Source organism: Anthonomus grandis, chromosome 10, assembly GCF_022605725.1.
Source record: "Anthonomus grandis grandis chromosome 10, icAntGran1.3, whole genome shotgun sequence".
NCBI classification, from domain to species: Eukaryota; Metazoa; Arthropoda; class Insecta; order Coleoptera; family Curculionidae; genus Anthonomus; species Anthonomus grandis.
In genome coordinates, this window is record NC_065555.1 from 20,638,939 (window position 1) to 20,660,887 (window position 21,949).

The 21,949-nt window shown below is 32.4% G+C and overlaps 2 protein-coding genes across 2 annotated transcripts in view; both read left to right on the top strand.

Moving 5' to 3' along the window:
• Nucleotides 1–21,949, top strand: part of LOC126741436 (lachesin-like) — a 270,892-nt gene that overhangs the window by 34,170 nt on the left and 214,773 nt on the right. The gene's annotated exons all lie outside the window — the stretch shown is intronic.
• On the top strand, nt 4,450–5,229 carry LOC126741043 (uncharacterized). Its single transcript, XM_050447318.1, has 2 exons — nt 4,450–4,908; nt 4,968–5,229. The coding sequence occupies exons 1-2, from the start codon at nt 4,615–4,617 to the stop codon at nt 5,220–5,222; spliced, it is 549 nt and encodes a 182-aa protein (XP_050303275.1). The 5' UTR covers nt 4,450–4,614; the 3' UTR covers nt 5,223–5,229.

A 21,949-nucleotide genomic window follows, 5' to 3' on the forward strand; every position in this document is an offset into this window, starting at 1 on the left:
TGGTTTTTGAATAATGACACGTTCATTCCAGGAATGTCTAAAGAATTTAAAACTCTCTAGGCCTGGCAAAATAATTTAAATTAACAAAAAATAATAATAATAATAAAATTTGGACGTGATTGGGCCATCGATTTCATTATATTCTGCCGTAAATTACGGTTGGCTATAGACAAAATGATTAGAAAGGGAGAAATGCAAAAGCTAAAAAAATAATAATTAATATTATAAAGATACCATGACCATTCATAAGGATAATATGTCCTATATTTCCTGGTGGTTAACAAACATTGACACCATATATAATAATATTAAACAAAATATGTATGCTCTAGAAATATTTACGGATATCTCTAAAAGTGACTATAGTATTTGTGCTCAGGGTCAACGATGCAACGAACCATATTCTTCTTATATAACTTCTTTAAAAAAACATTTTAAAAACGATTTTAAACATTGCAATATTTTAGCAAAAATAAATTAACAGTCAGTTACTTCAATAGAATTTTCATAGCATCAAATATGAAAATTTAAGTGAATGATTAAGGATAATTTGGCATTGGTGTGAAAAGCGGTACTTATGCCTGTTATATTTCATCTAAAAAAAACTAGGAAGCAGATTAAGAATCTCATAATTTTTTTACTCTCTCATCTTTTGCTGCCCAGTATAAAACTAAAGTAAATGTCAGGCATTACGGCAAGTTGACTGAGGCGCAGAAATAATTAATGCGTTTACTATGTTATGGGGTAGCATACGGTTTTACGCATTTCCTTCGTTTCCTTTTATACTAAAAACAATTCAAAAAATGTCACTGGTAAAGGTTGTAGTATAGGTCCAATGAGCTACAATTCCTTTAGCTGACTTTTATTTCATAAATAACGAGAACATTGATAAAAACACTTCTCAGATAATCTGTAGATCCAGAATATCTGCAGATTTTTTAAACATTTTTGGTAAAAATCCACATCGCAAAGATTCTAAATCTTTCGATCTTCAAGGTGGCAATTTATAATTACTAATTGCTTTAAGTTTGCAATTTATTATACCAAAATCACCTAACAAGCGAACAATGTGTCAAAATAAACTCCAAATACCAAGAACTCTTTAATGTGCAATTTAGCCCTCCGGATAGGAATCCCGAGTTGCCAATATCATATTTATAGCACATAAAAATATACTGTTAATATACTGTATACTCTAATAATACTGTTCCTCAAAAAACCGTAATCGATTTGTGGCTAACATATCAAACGTTACCGAATTTTTACAACGTCCTTTTAAAAATAAATCCTCTGCATATGGTAGTTTAAAGGCTCAGAGATCCGCATTATTATTAATCTTATTATTAATATACAGGGTGTTCATTTGAAAACTTCCCACCACGGATTTATCGAAAACCACTGTTAAAAAAAACGCCGAAATACGTCAAAAGGTTTATCGAGGGGGACAACTTTCTAACCTAAAATTACGTCACCCCCTTTTACCCTCTGCCCCCCAGGGTCATCCCCTTAAAATTTTAAATGGCAAGGGGTATCGAGTAATAGCTTGTTTAAAAGGTCTTTCGAAATCTTTTATTTTGATGATTTTTTTAAATGGGTCGATTTGTTTTCGAGAAAATTAGAAAAATATTTGTTTATCTTGATTTGTTCAGATAGAAAACAAAAACATGAAAATATCAGTTTTTATTTCAATAAGTGTTCAAAATGTTGCCCGTTAGGGTTTGCCGTGGTTCAAACTAAATAACAAGCTGAATTTTTTTCCGCATTCTTTTCATCAACACAGATATCCTGGGTGAACTGTATTTATTGTTATACCTGCTTAGTTATTTATAGTTGCTAAGGAAAATAAAGAATTTATTTTGCCCTCAGTTACATTTGTGACAGTCTTGGTATAGTGAAAATTTATTTGTTGAATTGAAGATTTTACTTCCAAAATGGTTTACACACTAGCCGAAAGAGTGGAAATTATTCTAATTTATGGTGCAAATAAAAAACGTGATCATCGGCGAATTTTGGATGAAGCCGCTCAAGTTGAAGTTTTGGGTCATTTTGGAATAAATCCTAATACTTCATTACGCAAAATTGTTGCTGCCACTGGTATTTCATTAGGCTCTGTTCACACAGTTACTAAACTTCATAAATTTTATCCATTCAAAATGAAAATATTGCGTAAAAAATAAGAGTTAACCGAAGGCGATTTCGATAGGCGAGTTGAGTTTTGTGAAAAAATGACTGAAGCGATTAATGATAATACTATTCATGTAAAGAATATCTGCTTCAGCGATGAATGCACATTTTATCTAAATGGATTTATTAATAAGCATAACTGTAGATATTGGAGCAATGAAAATCCTCATGCATTTGTAGAAGGGCATACCCAGTACCCTCAAAAAATTAATGTATGGGCAGGCATTTTAGGAAATAAAGTGATTGGGCCAATATTTATTAACGGAAATTAAAATGGAGACATTTATTTGGATATGTTGGAAAATATCATCAACCCGCTTATCACTGAATCCATTGAAAACCAAATCGATGATGATGGAAACCATATACTTGATGAGGCTGAAATATATTTCCAGCAACACGGCGCTCCTCCTCACTATGTTCTTCCCGTTCGGCAATGATTAGACGACAAGTTTCCAGATAAATGGATAGGGCAAAGGGGGCCTATAGAATGGCCTACTAGATCTGATATAACGCCGTTAGACTTTTTTCTGTGGGGTCATTTGAAATCTATTGTGTTTACTCTCCAACCTGAAAGTTTGGATAAACTTCTTCAACGCATCATCGACAGTTGCCATGATATCCCACAACATGTTTTTGAAAATGTCCGTCAGGAATTTGAACATCGCCTATATCATTGTTTGGCCAAAAACGGGCAACATTTTGATCACTTATTGAAATAAAAACTGATATTTTCATGTTTTTATTTTATATCTGAACAAATTAAGATAAACAAAGATTTTTCTAATTTTCTCAAAAACGAATCGACCGATTTAAAAAATCATCAAAATAAAAGACTTCGAAAGACCTTTTAAACAAGCTATTACGCGATACCCCTTGGCATTTAAAATTTTAAGGGGATGACCCTAGGGGGTAATGGGTGAAAGGGGGTGAAGTAATTTTAGGTTAGAAAGTTGCTCCCCTTGACAAACCTTTTGACAGCGTTTTTTTTTAAACAGTGGTTTTCGATAAATCCGTGGTGGGAAGTTTTCAAATGAACACCCTGTATAAAAAACGGCCTCCAAAAGCCAGGTACAATAGGAACTGGGCTTCAGAGGTTGTAATATCATTTATCAGTAATGTTAATGAAGATAGCTTTAAAAAATATATTTCTTCGAAATTATCTACTCGACGTACGTTCTGCTGGGTACAGTACGTAGAATACAAACAACTACTTTAATTAAAATCTCCAGTAATATTAAATCTAAATCAGGCATTCAAATATTTGTTCCAGATCTAATAAAACCATCAAATAGTCACAATACACAGCCGTGTATTCAAGGAAATTGATTAAGGGGTCATTAAGTTAATTAAAATATTTGGATTTATTTGAAGAGATTATTTAAAAAAGGATTGAGAATCCCCTTTTTTTAGTGACAACTCATAACTTTATATATGAAATATTCCAGATTCAAAGATTTAAAATAAGATTATTAAATAAAAAGATTATAATTAAAATAATAATAATGGTTAATTAATTACAATATGCAATTTGTCTTACTCAAAAATAAAACCTTTAAACATCTACATAGTAAAAGTCTTTGAATTGGATGCAGAGAATAACTAATAGATCAAATGAACCTGAATAACCTGTGAAGTTCGATCTAACAAACCCTCTCAACCCGATAAGCCCCAATTATTTTTAAATAAAACAAAATGATACTTTAAACTAAATGAGTGACCGTGAAATGCACCACCCGGTGCAAGGAGTGGCTCCTTTTTACGTCTTTAAAATCTTGTGCGTATTAAGTACCAGATCCAGACTACATAGTAAAATGTCTTTGAAGTAGATGCAGAGAATAATTTAGATCGAACTTCACAGGTAAGTTCGTTTGATCTATTAATTATATTTTATATTTTCGAATTATTTACTTAATAAATTTTAATATCATAATAATAGTATATTGTATACCTAGTAGGAAAAGCTTAACATTCCCGGGCGATCGTAAAAATTGCCAGTCGAGGCGCAAGCCGAGACTGGCAATACGGAGTCGGGGAATGTGGCTTTTCCTACGAGGTCTACATACTATTTTTCCGAAAATCGGGAATCATTAAAATTACGGTAAATTATTACTAATCATGTTAAAAATTTTAAATCAACATTATTATTTTTCCCTTAAATAAAAGAAGCCATGAAACATTGTTTTGTAACTACGGAAACGAAGTACATAATTTTAAATTGTCAAACTTGACGAGTGAGAAGTTTATTTGTGTCATCTTTCCAAAGTGTTGATTTTTTAACGTTTTAAAAAGCCAAAGTAACGTGTAAAATGATGAGTGATGATGACTGTTCCATTTCTGAAACCCTCCCAGAACTCACGGAGGCAATGATCATTGGAATTGTTACCAATAAAATCTAGAAATAAGTATAACTATGCATACAACCGCTTCATGGACTACCGTACGAATAAAAATGTAACTTCTTTCTCGGAAAATGTTGTAATGGCATACTTCTTGGAGCTTGGTTCCAAGATGAATTCTTCAACTTTATGGGCCAATTATTCAATGCTGAAGGCAACCCTTGCAATTAGAGATGATGTGGATATATCTGAATATTCAAAACTTCGGGCATTCCTGAAACAACAAGCACATGCGTATAAGCCAAAAAAATCCAAGATTTTAACTAAAGAAGAAATAAACAAATTTATTCAGGAAGCTCCAGACAAGGAATATTTAATGATTAAGGTAACTTACAAAACTTCAAATTATATTTGGATTCTTTACATGCTTATTTATTGTTGTAGGTAGCTGTAATATTTGGAATTTCCGGAGCTTGCAGAATGGACGAGCTGGTTAAAATGACTGTACAAGATATACAAGACCTACTATCTAAACTTTTAGTTACCATACCGGATTCAAAAACCAATACATCAAGATCATTTATAGTAATAGTTATTGTCATACAAATAAAATTATTAGTTTGGAAAATATTCAACAAAATAATGCTATTAGTTCCCAAGTTCTTCCAGTTTTCAATACTTGTACTAATTGTCAAATAACAGTAAATATAACAAATAATAAGTAATCATTTTAGAATATAATGTTAACCTTGTTTGTGCTGAAAGTTTTAAAAATAAAATTCTTTAGGAAAAAGCCTGTTCGCGTTTATGTTCTAAAGTTTACTGTATGGAAATAACATTTCCTTACAGTACAGAAATGAATATTTCCTTACTGTTATTTTCGGTTGCCAGGCAACAATCAAGTTGGAGGAAATATTGACTTTTTCTTTCAAATATGTTGTCAAAAATGTTATTATTTCTTATCGATTATCGGAAAACGTATTTTCTTACTGATAAATCCATTAATTTCGAAGGACAACAAAACTCCCAAACTGATCTTTCCAGTTTTAGCCAAATTTTCTTGTTAACTTTGTGCTTAAAAAGACTTCTAAAAAACCATGCTTTTTACTTTTATTATATAGGGTGTAAAAAATTGTGAGAAGGTGTTAAGGAAAAATTATTCAGATCTCTAATAGATTTGTTTTAGGAAGGTTTTTTTTTCTTATTTTAGGTGTCGTCTCTATTGAGATTAGCGACCACTGTAGGAAATTTTTCTCTATGTTATTTTTAATGGATCAGTATAACCATCCAAGTTTATCCAGTCTGTTATATTTCTTAGCTAGGACTTTTTCTTTTACCCTATGCCTGGTTTACCTTCAATTTTTCTTTCGAGTATTATTTGATATTAATTTTATTATTAATAATTATTTATATTCCTGAAGCAATAGAGTGCTCTTATTAATGCCTGCAGTTGTTTTCAAATTTTCCGATTACTAGAGTGTTGTTTGCGTATCTTATATTTTTGATTATGATACCGTTTATTTTTGCTGCTTTAGGTTGTTTATCTATACACTTTTCATATACATTGAATAGTATGAGAAGGCATCCTTGGCAAACTCCCCTTCAATATTGATATAAGATGTATTGCCGTTTCTTGTTTGAATACATCCCCGGTGATTCCAGTATACGTTGTGGTTTTTCATTATGTTGTGGCTATTGTAATATCTGTATGTATAAAATATATTATATCATCTCATGTTGAAAAGGGTCAAAGCAACACCTACTCAAAGACAAGGCCTTAGTGCTTGGCGCGTGACGTCATCGATGTGGGCCACCGATTTTTAAAAACCAAGGGATTTCATATGCTAATATCTCAATTTTTGGCTTATTTTAAAAAATGCTAGGAATAGAATAGAGTTCAGGAAACATTTAAAGGTATGTTTTAGTTCTGGTTGAATGTCAGGTTAAATATTATGGTGTAATATTAAATGCAGACTCCCAACTCCCCTACATCTGCGCCAAAATTCAACATACGTATTTAGGTATTTTTTTATACCATTAAGTATAAAAAAATGTTATTATATACACATAAATACATATATTGACTTTAAAAGCTTAAAAAGCTTAGGTATACTCCAGTTCATGTAATTTTTTAATTGCAGAAAAAGAAGCACATTTTTTCTTTGAGGTGTCAAAATCAGGAAAATAAAATTTTTGGTCTGGTTTAGAGTTAAGCCAATTATTAAATACACATTTAAGTAAGTGAACTGTGTCAAATAGGTAAAATAATGGTCTGTGATTATCTATGAGATGAGGATAAACAATGCTAAGTTGGTCTGCAGTTGAAAAATGACTAATGGCATTATTATCACATTATTAAAAAACTATGTACCCAATCTCCTCTAAATTTTCAATAATTGTCTTAATAAAATTATAAAGTATGTCTGATGTAATTTTGGAGATGGGAGCTATGTGAACTACTTCCTTAAAGCTGGAACACACACTTGTAATCATAAAAGTAAATGCCGTTGAAGCTAGAGACTTATTATTGACTGATGTTCCAGTGATATTACCGCCTTTATAGTCCATGTAAGGGTCAATATGAATTTCATCAAAAAGTAGTGTCACAAATTTCTCATGATCCTTTAGTAAACTAAACACATTTTAGGCATAAGTTAAAAACATTTTTTTTCATCTATGTGGGGATCAGTCATGTGTTTGTTACAAATTCCCATTATAGTTTGAGGATGTGGTAAAATTAGGGATCCATAATCTGTTAAATACTTGTATGCATGAGGACTAATAGTATAGATTATTGAAGTCAAAATTATTGTACTACTTTAATATCTGTACCTTTCCTTTGCAGTTGTAAACAAAGCTAATCGTTCACAAATAAAATCTAAAGAATGCACTATTTTGTTGTCTTCAATGTTTTTAAAACTTTTTAGTATGTTTGACACAAAATGGAACACACATTTCATTTTATTTATGTCATTTGATGGTTTGGCATGATCGAGAATAGTATTGCCAAGGGTATTGGTAGCAGTCTCGGTAGCAGTATTTGTAGGTGGCAGATTTAAGTCACAGTGGGGGTTGTCATTATTGGTAACATTTTCCTCCAAAGACAGGGTAATAATAGTAAGGTCTATTGCTTCAAGTATTGCATATAAATCATCTAAACTATGGGAAGTATATGGAGTTTTAAATTTTGATGTTAAAACACAAACTGGCTCGCTATATAAAAAAGTTTCAAAAGTTTCAGTCATGGTTTTAGTAATTCTATTGTAAGAATTTTACCTGTGTTGGAATCTTGAACTTAATATGTATAATAAAACGTATAATAAAGTACTCTTTATTATACTACCTTCAGGAAAATGAGCTTCACATACTTTGGTGTTGTTTGTGGGCTCAAAGTCATCTCTGTGTATGGCTTTTACCCATTTTCCCCTTAGATTTAGGTATATCCTTAGGAAAACCAAAGACATGCACTTTAGGTCCGTTTTTATAGTTGCCGTTACAACTCGGAACACAACACATTTAAGGCATATTTACACCCTGGTATAAACTACAAGCCGAACTAGGAGAAAAACATTAAATTAAACACGAACTGAACTATTAAAGTCTGATATAAACAAATAAAACCGCGGCGCGCCGGAGACCCGGTTTTCGAGACGGAGGATTTTTCTAGTCCGAAAGTACGATTTTGCAATTTAAAAGTACGCGAAGAGTTTACATAAATATAATACACGTTTCGCGGAAATAAACTGATTTTAGAAAAAAAACACAAAAAATGAGCTAATGTTTACTGCGGATATCGTCAGAAATACCGGCAACAACAGAACATAAATATAAACAACCTAACCTCTCGTTTCATCAGGTGGCACAACTAGTAGATGCGCCGCTGTCAGATTTATATAGAAAGAACTCCTATTGGCAAGTAACAAGGTATTAGATAAATGATAAAATTTGAAAAAATGGAAGTTTAAATTAGGAAAAGAGAAATAAGGATGCACTCTTTTTTTTAAACTAAATTGTAAAGTAAGAGCAGTTAAAGATATAGATTTAATTATTTTAAGATAGTAATAGAGCATCCTAATGTTCACGGCAATCTGAAAAGTCTGGCAGCGTTGCAGGCAGCCTTCCGCGGACGAACAACGGCAGCGTCAACAGCCGAATTCACCTGAAAATCAACCCGAAGTGCATGGCCCAAACGCGTGACGTCACGAGCAAAATTTTTTGGAGCACTTTGTCCTTTTGTAGAGGTGTTATTGGTCAAAAACCTTTTTGTAATCTACAAAGTATACGAATAGGTTTCTCTTTACTTTCAAGAATCTTTCCGCCATAAGCGTTTTTCCTAACATGACTTTCCTTGTGCCTGTGCCTCTTCTAATTTTGTATTGGCATCTGGTTAAGTAGATATCGCATTAAATGCATATGCAGGTGAAAATGAATGAAATGAATGAAAAATCTTTACTACGTAACCTTAAGGCAGGAAATACACCGGTCCTCGTACCTTCCCTTTTAATTTTTTTTGTTAGAATCGGGTATGTACAATTAATTTAGTCATCTGGCAGTCTCCGCTCTTAGAAAAAAGCGTGAAACAAATAAGTTAGCTTAGCTTTGCTTTGAATTACATTCTTACTCAGTTTCTTAAACTATTCTGCCACAAGAGCGTCCTCACCTGGTAATTTATTGATACTAGTTTTTGCGATCGCCCGGGTCACTTCTATCGTGAGGATTGTAAGGTTACTAAGAGAGTAGTTTTAAGAGTTCATTCCCCATTGTTCTGTTGTTTTGAAATAGTTCCTTTAGATACTGTTCTCCAATTACTTTTTGTTATTGAGGGTCTATTTCTATGTCGCTATTTTCTATCAAAGAAATACATTTGGACTTGCGGCCACAGACCTGTGGCCTCTTTAATTTTCTTTCGCAGTTCTCTTCCTTTAAGCTTCTTGATTTCTTTGCATTTTGCATTGATCTACTCGCCCTTTGCATCTTTCAGCTCTTCTTGGATCTTTTTGTTTATTTTTATATTAGTGTGCCATCTATATCACTATGGCATTGGTTATCCAGGGCTGCTCTTCCTATGGTTTCTTGTGATGTCCCAAAATGAGTATTTCTGAATCTTGACTATTTGTAGTGACGTATTAACCCTTCGATTCACATTTTGTTAAAACTGTATTTTCTGTTTGCATCACGTTATATTTTTTCGTTTATTGATCTTTTTATTCTTTACTCATAAAGTTATAACCACCGAATATACTGAAACCGAGTATATGTCGTCTCCTCGGTAAGCTTATGCATTGAGAATACTATTTTCAAATCTCTTATTAATTGAAACATAGCCTATTTGGTTTCTAACAATATTGAATAATATTGGTACAACTAGTATAACTAGTTTTTTTTCATCCATTGTACCCACAATATCATTTGCCTCGTTTCCCTTCTGCACTTTCCAGTTTAATAATTAACGCTCTGACATTCCAAGCAGCAACCCCCTAAATTAAAGACTGGATTCGGTGATTTGAGTATTGTGTGCTACAATAAATTACTTGGGACAATAATGCGATGGTTTCTCATTTGCTTTTCGCAGCTTATGCGGTTGATTTCTTCGAGGTTGGTCTGCCTTTAAGGTTCTCTAACCGTTACTAACCTGAAGAGCCGACGTTGTTTGCAACCATCCATTTCGAATCAGATACTGCTTGAGAGTTTCCTTAACTTTGCTTTCTGCTCTTCGAGATCTTACCAACATCCAAAACCGGGATGTTGCCAATATATTCTGAGACATCCTGTATATTTTACCATGTTTATGAACCGACGCATGTCGGCTAAATCATAAAACCACCCATGAAAATGTCGAGATTAAACTATATGGTTCAAAAAAAAATTATCCAAAAGGAGGATGGCTCGCGAAGCAATGATTCTTATATTCTTTTAAATTACATTCATTATTATATTCGTTCAAATACTTTCGAATATCACGGGTAGCACGGAGAGCTCCGTCTTGTTGCCAAATTAATTTTTGATATTCCTCCAGGGAAAAATTCTTCTTCAAAAAAAGCTTTCAATTTGATCTATGATTCCGTGAACTAGCTAAAGCTTAATTATAAAATATTAGACCTAAATTTTTATAATTTTTTTAAACTACACCAAACATGAATAAAACTTTTTTTTTTAATAAAGTGGTTTGAAATTTTTTCGGCCCGTGGATGTATATTTGGTCTATTAAATATTCACAGGGTGGTAAATGTTGACTTGTCTGTTAAAACAATTTTTTTATACAGTTTTATTTTGTAGCCGAATTATAATTGGAGAGAAAAATTAAAAGCTACTTTTCTTCTGTTATCAAGTTAAGTGTTTGACGTAGAGGAAGACGGCTGTACTGAGTATCCCAAACTGCATCCGAAACTGACTTAATGGAATTTCTTCTATGTAAATTTAAAATCTTTAGTTCTATATCGATATAGTTTTCGTTCTATATTTCCTGTTTGTTTCTTGTTATGTAATGATTAAGTTTTCTTAAATAGGTATTTAAATTATTATCGGTAATTAATATCTTACCTTCTTTTTATTTTACTGGCATTTTCTCAAAAATTTTACTGCAACAATATTATCTGCAAGTATCCATCTAACCAATTATAAAAAACTACTATAAAATTTACTAATTGGTCAACATTTTTATGATACGTGTATTACCTGTATTTTATATTAATATATTTAATTTAATAATATATGCTGAAAATATCTCTTTCAAGAACATAACTCAAAAACAGTTAGCATATATAGTACCTTTATTTAACACATACGTTAAAATAAAATTTATTATTAAAAAACACTTAGAATTGACCATAGTATCTAAATGTAATAATAAGTAGGGTCTTCTATTTCAATACGTATGGTGTGTATTTTTTTTTTCTTATGCATTGATTATTTATTACAACATTTAACATTTTCGAACTTTAGAATTCAAAATAGTTGACTGATCTAATTGACTATTTTAAATTTATTTGAAAAGTACGGGGAAAGTGCGCTTTTCCTCTTTAATGGAACACTCGTAAAATAATCAAATAAGGATAAGTAATATGTGACATGTCATTAAGAAATTGACAAATTTCAACTCTTAAAGGGATTTCGCTTGTATTGGTCAACTGAATTTTACATATATGCTGTTAGTTCAACATAATATCTCATAATTATCATCGTTGTAAATACGGTATTCGTTAAAAGCTTTCTGACCGAGTCTGGCTTGTACTTCAGAAATAATTTAAATTGTTCCGAAAATGGTGAAATTATTTATATATATATTGATTTATTTATCTTAGGCCTTTATGAAAACCAGATATCAATGATCCAAAATGGAAATAGCATTTTCATATTATATTCATTTAATATTTCACAATAGTAAAATATATTAAATATCATTAAAAAATATATTAATTGATTCTAAACTTTTTTAATTAATGTTTATCCTTAATTACTAACGAAGTAAATGTTCTTTTTTCTTTAAACTTTATTTTAAGTTATGTTAACCAGCCTTAAACGGTATAGTTGCAATAGAAGGCTGCTGGAGCTGCATGAACCTTTTTTTTCATGCAGAATACCTTAAGTCTTTGGACAAATAAAATATGTGGACAAAAAACTGTAGGAATATAAGTACACTATAAATACATAATGTTAGTTCAATAGTATAGTTGCATTGAAAGGCTGCTAGAGCTGGATTCTGTTTTTCTTTGAGAAAACCTTCTACTATGGACAAATCAAATATTCGAACAAAAAACTGTAAGTATATGGGTACACTATAAGTACATATACAGGTTGAGTTACTAGGAGCCGCAGTGATCGTCTGTGGGAGAACTATAATTAGGACGAATCTGAAAACTCGACAGTATACTAAAGGCAATTATCTTCTACTAAAGTCATGAAAAGGAGAATTATTTAACATTAAACAAATATATTTTGCGCCTCTGAAGTTCATCCGGGCGGCATTTCGAAACACCACACAAGAATTGGACCACGGATTCAAAAAATCACAAAAGGAATCAAGTTAGAAATAACCTACTTTTACTTAATTACAAATTTCTTTAACATAACGATAATAAATAAAATAAACAATAAACTCATTACCCTACTTATGACTTTATGCCTAATAGACTGTTTCAGAATTTTTTAACTTTTAACATTTCTTTACAAAGAAAATTAATAACTAGTTCATTGTTATTGCATGCAAGCCAACAGTGGTTAATATCATCCAGCTATATATAATTACCGGTATCTGAGAGGCACTTATACATCTAACAGCTATTTTGAAAAGTATTTTATTTAATTTACATAGTAAATTCATAATATAGGTTGAAAATAAGCTTTTACTTAAGGTTCTAGTTTGAAAAATAAGTTTTGGAACTATGTAAGTTCTTACTTGAAAATAATGGCTTGGAACTTTTTTGCAAAATTGTTATATTCCTTACTATATTTTTTATATATTCCATTGTAATATATGAAATTATTATTATACAGGGTGTTCATTTGAAAACTTCCCACCACGGAGTTATCAAAAACCACTGTTAAAAAAAAAAACGCCGAAATACGTCAAAAGGTTTGTCAAGGGGGAACTTTCTAACCTAAAATTACTTCACCCCCTTTTACCCATTGCCCCCCAGGTTCATCCCCTTAAAAATTTTAAATGGCAAGGGGTATCGAGTAATAGCTTGTTTAAAAGGTCTTTCGAAGTCTTTTATTTTGATGTTTGATTTTTTAAGTCGGTCGTTTAATTCGTTTTTGAGAAAATTAGTAAAATCTTTGTTTATCTTAATTTGTTCAGATAGAAAACAAAAACATGAAAATATCAGTTTTAATTTCAATAAGTGTTCAAAATGTTGCCCACTTTTGGGCAAACAATGATAAAACATGTTGTGGGATATCATGGCAGCTGTCGATGGTGCGTTGACGAAGTTCATCCAAACTTTCAGGTTGGGGAGTAAACACAATAGATTTCAAATGACCTCATAGAAAAAAGTCTAACAGCGTTATATCAGGAGATCTAGCAGGCCATTCTATAGGCCCCCTTCGCCCTATCCATTTATTTAGAAACTCGTCGTCTAGCCGAACGGGAAGGAAATAGTGAGGCGCCGTCTTGCTGGAAATATACTTCAGCCTCATCAAGTATACGGTTTCCATCATCATCGATTTGGTTTTAAAAGGATTCAGTAATAAGCGAATTGATGGTATTTTCCAACATATCCAAATAAATGTTTCCATTTAAATTTCCGTTAATAAATAATGGCCCAATCACTTTATTTCCTAAAATGCCTGCCCATACATTAATTTTTTGAGGGTACTAGGTATGCCCTTCTACAAATGCATGATGATTTTCATTGCTCCAGTATCTACAGTTATGCTTATTAACAAATCCATTTAGATAAAATGTGCATTCATCGCTGAAGCAGATATTCTTTACTTAAATAGTATTAACATTAATCGCTTCAGTTATTTTTTCACAAAACTTAACTCGCCTATCGAAATCGTCTTCGGTATTGCAATATTTTCATTTTGAATGGATGAAATTTATGAAGTTTGGTAACTGTATGAACAGAGCCTAATGAAATACCACATTGCAGCAACAATTTTGCGTAATGAAGTATTAGGATCTGTTCCAAAATGACCCAAAACTTCAACTTGAGCAGCTTCATCCAAAATTCGCGAAGTTTTCTTCTCCGGATGTCTGGCGTTAAACGTGACGGCAGTTTGCCCAGCACATTGATTTTGGGCACCATAAATTAGAATAATGTCAACTCTTTCGGCTAGTGTGTAAACCATTTTGGAAGTAAAATCTTCAATTCAACAAATAAATTTTCACTATTCCAAGACTGTCGCAAATGTAACTGATGGCAAAAAATTCTTTATTTTCCTTAGCAACTATAAATAACTAAGCAGGTATAACAATAAATACGGTTCGCCCAGAATATCTGTGTTGATGAAAAGAATGCGGAAAAAAATGTTATTTAGTTTTTTCCACGCCTAATCTTCGGAATTGCTTTTTATGTTGGTAGTTTTCGTTTTAAATTATAAACGAATTGTAGATTTGGCAAACCCTAACGGGCAACATTTTGAACACTTATTGAAATTAATCTTTGAGCTTACACCATCAGACTGGGGATGTGTGCGGTTGTTATTGATTCTTAGCAACTGGTATACTAGTAACTCAAAGTCTTACTTAGTCTGAATGTATCTGTTTGGAAACACGAAATCACCAAATCCAGTTCTGGTACAGCACTTCCGCAAATGTGGTTACTTTTTGGTATGGAACGAGATAAACCTTGGATCACTTATCAGCCAATTAAACCATTCTCTCACATTTGTTGTATGATGTTTATTTACCTCATGCCCAAGAACCCTCGTACTAACCATCTTGTTTTTTTCCACACTCAGTAAAATATTAAGATCTCTGTTCTCTCTTTCTTCGGCTCTATTTTCGATATCCTGAGTTAAACATTTACAATTATTTATTACGGTACCTTTGGACTTGAACTTATTTACAATACCTTTAATAGTTGAAATTGACGGAATGGGCTTGGTGGAAAATAAACTGAAAACATTTCAGATACTGCTCTAAAACTGTTTCCCGCATAATGCCACTTAATTATGGCTATTTTTTCGTCGATTGAACAATTTATACTTGTTTTCAAATATCGACTGGTAATTTTGCAATTACATTTAATTGAATACTTCAAGATTCGCTTATTAAAATTTTTTTAAACTTTGCACAAGGGTTTGGCAGATTGGTCTCTTCAAAAAGTTATCTTATTATGTTTTCTGTAAAATATACAGGGAAGCCAATAATTGGCCCACTTAAAATTTACATGGGTTTTCCAATGTTCCGCTCGGCGACGCACCACACGGTATATATATGTATGAATAGTTACTTTCACTTTCAGACATATTAGTTTATTATAATCCAAAGAACCACGTTACAAAGAACAACAAAAATAACAAATAATTCACAAGCCCGCCTTCGACCACCTCGATATTTAAATTCTAACTGCTCAAACTTATGTTTCACTTCCTCGCTTACCGAGCTGAATTTCGAGCTTATGACTGTTTTCAAAAAAATGATTGGCCCAATCCTTTGGTTGATAACTTAAAATAACAAAACAAAAAAAATAATATAATTCTTTTGACACAAGTATCCTGACTTTTACACGTCCTCTGGCGGTACTGGAATAAAGGGAGAGATTCGTTATGTTACTTTTTTCGTGTAATTTGAAGCCTGATTAACAGGTTTATTTGAATAACGAAGTCAAGAAGTATAGCTTAATATTCCAATAAAACAACACTACAGTAGATACATAAGGAAGTAGACAGGCTAAAGCTACAGCAATACACATAGCCTTTGCTGAATACCATAGCAATATCATGCTCATTTCATCTTTAGAGCAACACACCCTCAGGTGATCAGATCCCCGCCACAAATATACTGCACATCGCGCCATTATCACACATTCAAATGTGCACTTGGGACTTCAGCATAACGTATGTGGTGTGACCCCTAGCCATGATTTACTTCTACCACAAATCTACTTCCCACCTATTTCGACTACTGTCGAAGAATTTTTTAACTCATTCTCGATATTATCAGGATTATTTAATTCCACGGGAACTTGACTTTCCGGCATATTTATTAAGTTATCATGAGAATATTTACAAGCCCTTTTATTAGTTAACGATTTTAAAGTGTACCGATCACCCTCAAGAACTTATGTTATTTCGAATGAACCTCTAAATTTAGGATCACGTTCTGTTTGATGTCTTTCTTAATTTTTAAGTAACACGTAATCTCTCACTTTATAATAAACTACTTTAGCCTTTTTACTGTCAAATCTAATCTTATATCATTATATATTATCATAAGGTGCTAATTTATCCATATTTTATGAGGCACCGTCTCGAGTGCCCTGGAAATCCATTTTACTATCATCATTATTATCAATAGATATTAATCCTAGTGGTCGTGCAGCTAACAATTGTAATGGACTAGCCTTAAAAACGTGATTGATCGTGCAATTTAGTGTCAGCTGGAGCTTACCAATAGCATCTTGCCAAGATCTTAGACTAGTTTCGACAGCGATTAGCATATTTTTTAGAGTACCTATGACGCGCTCAACTTGACAATTAGCTCCACATGACCTTGTAGCTGATAAGTGTAAATTTATATTTTGGATATACAGAATTCACGGAAATCTTTACTTGGTCACCTTCCTTGGTCACAAACTAAACGTACTGGAATACCAAATAACGAAATAACCCATTTCAATGCTTTAATACCGCTGTTGGTGTCAATATTAAGAGTGTGATACATGAAGACAAACTTTGTAAATGTATCGATCATAACGATGATATATTCTTTAAGGTCACTTTTTCTACTTCATTTGCCTGTTATATCAACATGGAAGGTATGCCAGGGTATGGTTTTTCGGATGGCGTTGAGTTCGGTTTAAAACTATAAAGAACTTAGAGCTATAAAGTTTATCTAGTATTTTGGCATACCCCAAATGCATAAAGGATTCATTAATTTCATTTATAATGGACCACCTAAAGGCGCGGGGAGCCACAGGTAAGCATCGAGTCCTACTGGATTCGATTTCTTTGGATTTTTTGGTACAGGGTACCTGCTCTTGACTCATGTCTTAGCAATATCACATGGGAGTTCATTGTTAAGAAATTTATTCATAATAGTGGATGTTTCATCATCACGTCGCTGCTTAGCAAGAAGCGAATTCTCAAAATTTCTGCAAGGTTTACATGCATTCTTCTATTTTGAACAACTCATATTGCCAAGCAAGAGTCACAAAAGCAGTGCGCTCTTTCAAATCAGGGTGTATAGGGATTAGATGAAATCCTCTAGGCATATCTAAACATGAGACGTATTTAGCATTGTTGAGTCGATTGATTTGATCTTATATTAACGGCAAGGGGAATTCATCGGAAACGGTATTAGAATTTAACTCTTTAAAGTCAAAACACAAACGGTCAGAACCATTTTTTCACAAATAATTGGACTGAAGTAAGTAGAACAACTGGAACAAATAATTCTATATTTAAGCGATTGATCCACAATATTTCTTACCATCTGTCTGTCATATATATATATAGAGTGTTACAAAATTCGGTGCAAATATTTTAAGAGCGTATTGTTAGAGTTAAAATAATACTTTTTTTTCCTATAAACATGTGTCCTAAAATGCACCCCCTCAGTGCTACAGCTTCCGCAAATTGCTTGAAGAAAATCGATTATTTGGAACATTGAACTACAGTTATACGTCAAATATTTTGGAAATTTGCAAGTCCTAATTGTTTTGGGTCCTCTTGATATTTTCGGAACCCAGAGTGGTGTAAACCCACTTTTAGGAAAGGATTCAGGGAGGTTTATCCTTTTGATAGCCCATATCTTATGTTTTCAATAAGAACATATTAAAATGTAGAACATCATCTAATTAGCCATGACATTTTGGGGAAGGAAAATAAAAGGAGCACCCGGAAAACAGGTACATGCAAATTTTCAGAAGAATCGATGCATAGTTGTAGTTCCGATACCAAACAATCGCTTTTTTTCAAGCAATTTGCGCAGGCTGTAGCTTTGAGGGGGTGCATTTTAGGATGTTTATAAGAAAAAGAAAGTCTTATTTTAACTCGAACAGTACGCTCTTAAAATATTCGCACTGAATTTTGTAACACCCTGTATGGGGTTCAGAGAATTATTACGTCGTCCCATTCGTCGTCTTGATTTCGATGATCGCGAAACACATATGTTTCGCGTTCTCCGTCTTTGTCTAGCAGATCTTCGACTGGGATTTCCCCGATTATGTAATGTATCCGCCCTCGGCTGGCGAGGATAACAGGGAACATACACAGGAGAATGCAGCTAATATAAGTCAGGCTGAATCGATTATTTTTACGGGTGAGTGATGAGTTTAAAGCATATTATTGGTTTTTGAAAAAATATATATATACAAAAACAAATTCTCCATCCCGTTAAATAAAACATCTATATATAAAAGATCCTTTTCATATAATGCAATCACCTTATATAGTTCCATACCTGATAATTTTAAAATATTTAATATTAATAAATTTAAATACAAAATGCGTTTGTTTTTATTTAATCAACAAACTCACCATGAATAAGAAAGGTTTTTTTTTCTTTCTTACTAAAGACAAAAAGACACTTAAAATGAGCATGTTGAGGCAATACTTAATAAAAAAAATAAAGGAATAAATTTAAAAAATGGGAGAATAACCAGGAAAAGTGTATCTGACTTGTGTAATAAACCAACATTATAATATATTTGAAGAATTTATAAACAGGTATTGGCATTGTATGCTGAACTGGACTAGGCTTTGAAATTATTTCAAAATATAACTATCTACTATTTCAAGAAAATCTCTACCTGCTACTGGATAAAGCTTTATTACGGTCTTTTGTATCGCACAGTTTGTCGTTGTGTATAATAATTGTTTAAGTAACTTTTTTTTTCTTTCTACAATGTGTGCGTACATTTGAAGAGCTATTCGCTAATAAGTTGCATGATATTGTTTTATTTTCACTTCAGAGGGATTAGGTAGGTTAAGTAAGAGTAGCCACATGGCTAGACTTTGCCTCTCTTATATCCCTATAGAAATGTATGTATGATAATCACAACTGTAAACTATTTGTTTGTTAAATAAAAGACGTTTATTATTATTATTATTATTATTATTATTATTATTATACATATGCTGGCAGGCTGTCAATGAGTACTCTTTTAGTTTTAATGAACAAACCGCTTTGGCATCATATAAATAAGTATATTATTTTGCTATCAATGAGAATAACTTTTTTAATGCTATTATACCTACTTATTGATTAGTTGGTTTTTACCTATCTAAGTAGTATTAACGATATTAGTATACTAGTAGTATTACAAACGTCATTCTAGAACTTTCTTTTAGTTTTTTCTCAAAGTATTTCTTTGCTTAGAAAAGACAAAAAAGTCCCTTTGTTGAATAATTTTAATATGGTTCAAATACGTGGAACAAAATATTGACATTAACCTAGTCCATGATAATTTTAGTTGTTTTTAGAGGTCTATTGCACATCTTCATTTTTTTTCGGTTACACTTAATTGGTCTTGGTGTAACTATTTTGGTAAACTTCTTTTTTATAAATAAATCTCTGTATATTTTAGAGTAAATGGGTATTTCATCTGTTTTTTTTTTGTGTTTTAGCTGCCTTGTGAACTTAAGAAATGTATCTTAAATATTAAAAAATAGTAGAGGATTTTTTTTAATCACATGTACTTTTTAGTTTAAGTTAGGTTTGTTGTGAGTGGTGTGCAAACCCTTTTTACTGGTACACATATTCGGCGATTTTACTGCTTCAATATAAGAAAAAATGTGGACTATACTTTCAGGAAGCGCTGGAGTCAGGAAAAAAGACACTGCCGATGAGAAAATTCCTATAATACACTATTTACAGCAATTTACACGTTTTATGTATACGATTCAGCATTTTGCTGCCTTAAAATATAAAATAGAAAACTAAAAAAGATTTCAGTGCGCTTCTTGCGGACTCTTAGAATGCACTCATAAACAACGCGGCTTACGCGCCCAAAGTCAATGTCATCAATCACTTGTTACTAAAATCAAATCACTGGCGTAGCGTCGCGTCATAGGCGTGCACGTTACTTACAAATACTAACACAATTCAAAAATACATACAAATAAAAGGTTGTTGGATTTGTTTCCAACAAGTGGGGCACCTTTTGTCCCTTCACTGCGACCCAAGATCTATTGTGGCTCTAGTTTTATGGAGCCAAAATTAGATTTGTTAGTTAAAGTTAAAATAAATAGATTAGGTCTCTTCTCTCAAAGGTAGGAATGGTCGGAAAATAGAATTTTTTATAATCGAAAAAGAAAGATCCTAGAAGAGACAACATTGCCTAAATTTTAAAGAAATTAAGAATCGATATGTCAGCTGAATTTGTTTTCTAACTAAAGGAAATATTGCATTTAGAACATTATAGTATTAAGTATATAAAATAAATTAAATCAGCTTAGGCAAGAATACTTAATTTGTATTCCTGTAAATTTCTTTTTGAAGAAAATCCAAATACTAACTAGTAAAACAATGCTCATGATTTATATTCAAAATTTTAGTACATGAAACCTGTAACAATCTTTATTGTAATTTTTCGGGCAAAAATTAGTTTACACAGAGGTTTGGTTTAATAAATCTGTTTAATAATGAAACCCAACTGTATATTATAGGATTTTTATATTTTCATTTTTGTTGTATTCCCTCGTCATATGCTAGTCGGTCATATGTAAAATATAAAGTCGTACATATGCAAAAACACCTGATCATGAAGAAATTTATATAGGGTGGCCAACTAAGAATGCACATTGAAAGTCACCTCATGAAATTTAAAAGAGTCAGTGGTAAATCTACCAGGAGTTAAAAATTTAGAAAAATTGTTTGGGAGTGTAGGTAATTCTGAGACTATACTTTCTGCAATGTTAACAAAAAAGGTATTAAAAGTTTGAGCAATTTGATTTTTTGAAGAAATAGATGTAGCATTTTTTGAACTAATTAAACTCCACATTGCTGCCTGCTTGTTTTCCGAGCTCCTAATAAAGTTGTCATTTGCAGCTTTTTTGGCTTTGCACAGCTCTCCCCGATAAGACTGAGTTAACTCTTACTTATATAAATTTAACTCTTTTTATACTGAGTTAACTCTTGCTTAGAAACCATAGTAGAGTGCTGCAAATGAATACCATGTAGTGCTCGTAACCTTTCCCTCATGTTCCTAAGATTAAACCATGAAGGTTTGTTTTCTTTAGGGCCCGATTTAAAAATTTTAGATTTAATAGGGAAACTTTCCTCCATAGCATTACCTATTAAACCGGTGAAGGTTTCACATCTGGTGTTTATATCTTGGTTGGTATTGAGAATGGAGTTAAAGTTAATTGATTCGACAGCAATGTAAAAATTGAACAAACCTCTGTCAGTGATTGGCCTGTAATTCACCCTAACGCCACCCCTCCCAACCTGCCCCAATGACTTTAACGTAGACACAATTCCTGTATGGTCCGATAAAGCATCAAGATCAATTGGTTCAGAGGTAAAGCTATTTACGTTAATATTTGTAAAAATATTATCAAGACAGGAACTATGCCTATTGTTCAACTGTACAGTTTTGTACAAACCATATGAAAGTAGCAGATCCACAGGGGGGCTACCCTAAGGTCCGCAGAATCCAGGAAATGCACGTTGAAGTCTCCAGTTAAAATTATATTTTTTGAAATGTCAAGTGAATCAAAAACACTGGTCAAAATCTCTAAAAATTTATCGTAATCCCCGCTGGGAGACCTGTAAAGAGTGACAAGATAGGTATTGAGAGACGTTAGAAAGACTC